Here is a 1,530-nt window from a genome sequence, read left to right on the forward strand (position 1 = left end):
ATGCATATTGTACTTCTATCTCATTCAAATTTTCACATCTGCGTGCTTGAACTATCAGTCCTGCTCTTTTCTTATCTTACCCATGTTTATTTTTGTTTTGATTGATTTGAGCAGGCAGTTCATCATAAAGCTTATACATACATGGATGGTCAGAAGGAATTTGTGCAGATTGATCACAATGATCTCTACCCCTATCTGCTTGTGAATATAGGATCTGGTGTTAGCATGATCAAGGCACTTCTTTTCATCAGATTAGTTTAATTTCATTCATAATTATATGTTCTGCGATGAGTCTAAACTATTGATATGCATTGAGAATTTCAGATTTGTGGTTCTGTAGCTAGAGGGAGATGACAAATTTGAACGAGTTAGTGGAACAAGTGTAGGAGGTGGTACTTTTTGGGGTTTGGGACAGTTATTAACAAAATGCAAGAGGTAATTTTCTTCCTGCCCTCAATTTAGTTTAACTTTAATTTGATATCTCCTATCTATGTTATTAAGTATAGAGGATATAAATGTACTTTTTTTTAGTTTTGACGAATTGCTGGAGTTAAGTCACCGTGGAAATAATAGAATGATAGACATGCTTGTAGGGGACATCTATGGGGGAACAGATTATTCAAAGGTATGGATGCATCTTCCATTTATGTACATAAACTTAGCGCTCGGTGAATGTTGTTCTTTTTGTATCATTATTTTGAAGTGTTCGCTTAGGACTATGATTTATAACAGGTTCCTTATTTTTTGTTATTTTCTTCTTTTGATGTTAAATTGCACATTCATTTATAATGATGACAGTTTGGTCTTTCATCGACAACTATAGCTTCTAGCTTTGGGAAGGTTATTTCTGGCAATAAAGAGCTTGAAGATTATAAACCCGAAGATGTTGCCAGGTCTCTTCTCAGAATGATTTCCAATAACATTGGGCATGTAAGTTTCACTTGTACTGATCTTTTGTATAGAACCAAATGATATTGCCCTTGTACTTGTTTTTCTTTATATACTTGTTTTGCTTTATATAGTGCATCCTCGGCTCATATTGCCCTTGTCTTCAGTATAAAACTAACTCGGGCTGCCATGAGACATTTGCTTTGTGTACTGTTTCTCACAGCTTTTTTCCCCAATTACTTCCAAATATCTTATTTGAATGCACTTCGCTTTGGGCTCAAGCGGATATTTTTTGGAGGATTCTTCATACGTGGTCATTCTTATACCATGGACACAATTTCAGTTGCAGTTCATTTCTGGTAATCATATGGGCATGTTTATTGTATTCACATCTTAATTATAATAATATCGTTCTCTTTTATAAGGATAAGCTTTCAATGTTTTTGTGGAGACTGTAAGACTTCAGAGAGAATTTGTGTCCATGGTATAAGAGAAGGAAGGGCGGTCAATATCCACATGTTTTGTGCTCGTAGATCGGGCTTACTTCTCTGCACTGTGAGGGCCTTGGACAACCTTGATTCAGTTGGTTACCATGGAATGATGCGATTTACAGTTCGTATGTAAAATCATATAATAAACTGA

The 1,530-nt window shown here is 35.4% G+C and overlaps 1 protein-coding gene across 1 annotated transcript; it reads left to right on the forward strand.

Moving 5' to 3' along the window:
- LOC126657273 (pantothenate kinase 1-like) lies at positions 1-1,530 on the forward strand. Its single transcript, XM_056103820.1, has 6 exons — positions 1-9; positions 115-234; positions 341-435; positions 532-625; positions 799-934; positions 1,112-1,530. Exons 1-6 carry the CDS (start codon positions 1-3, stop codon positions 1,249-1,251), a joined length of 594 nt encoding a protein of 197 aa, XP_055959795.1. The 3' UTR covers positions 1,252-1,530.

The sequence above is a fragment of the Mercurialis annua genome, linkage group LG7 (genome assembly GCF_937616625.2).
Source record: "Mercurialis annua linkage group LG7, ddMerAnnu1.2, whole genome shotgun sequence".
NCBI lineage: Eukaryota > Viridiplantae > Streptophyta > Magnoliopsida > Malpighiales > Euphorbiaceae > Mercurialis > Mercurialis annua.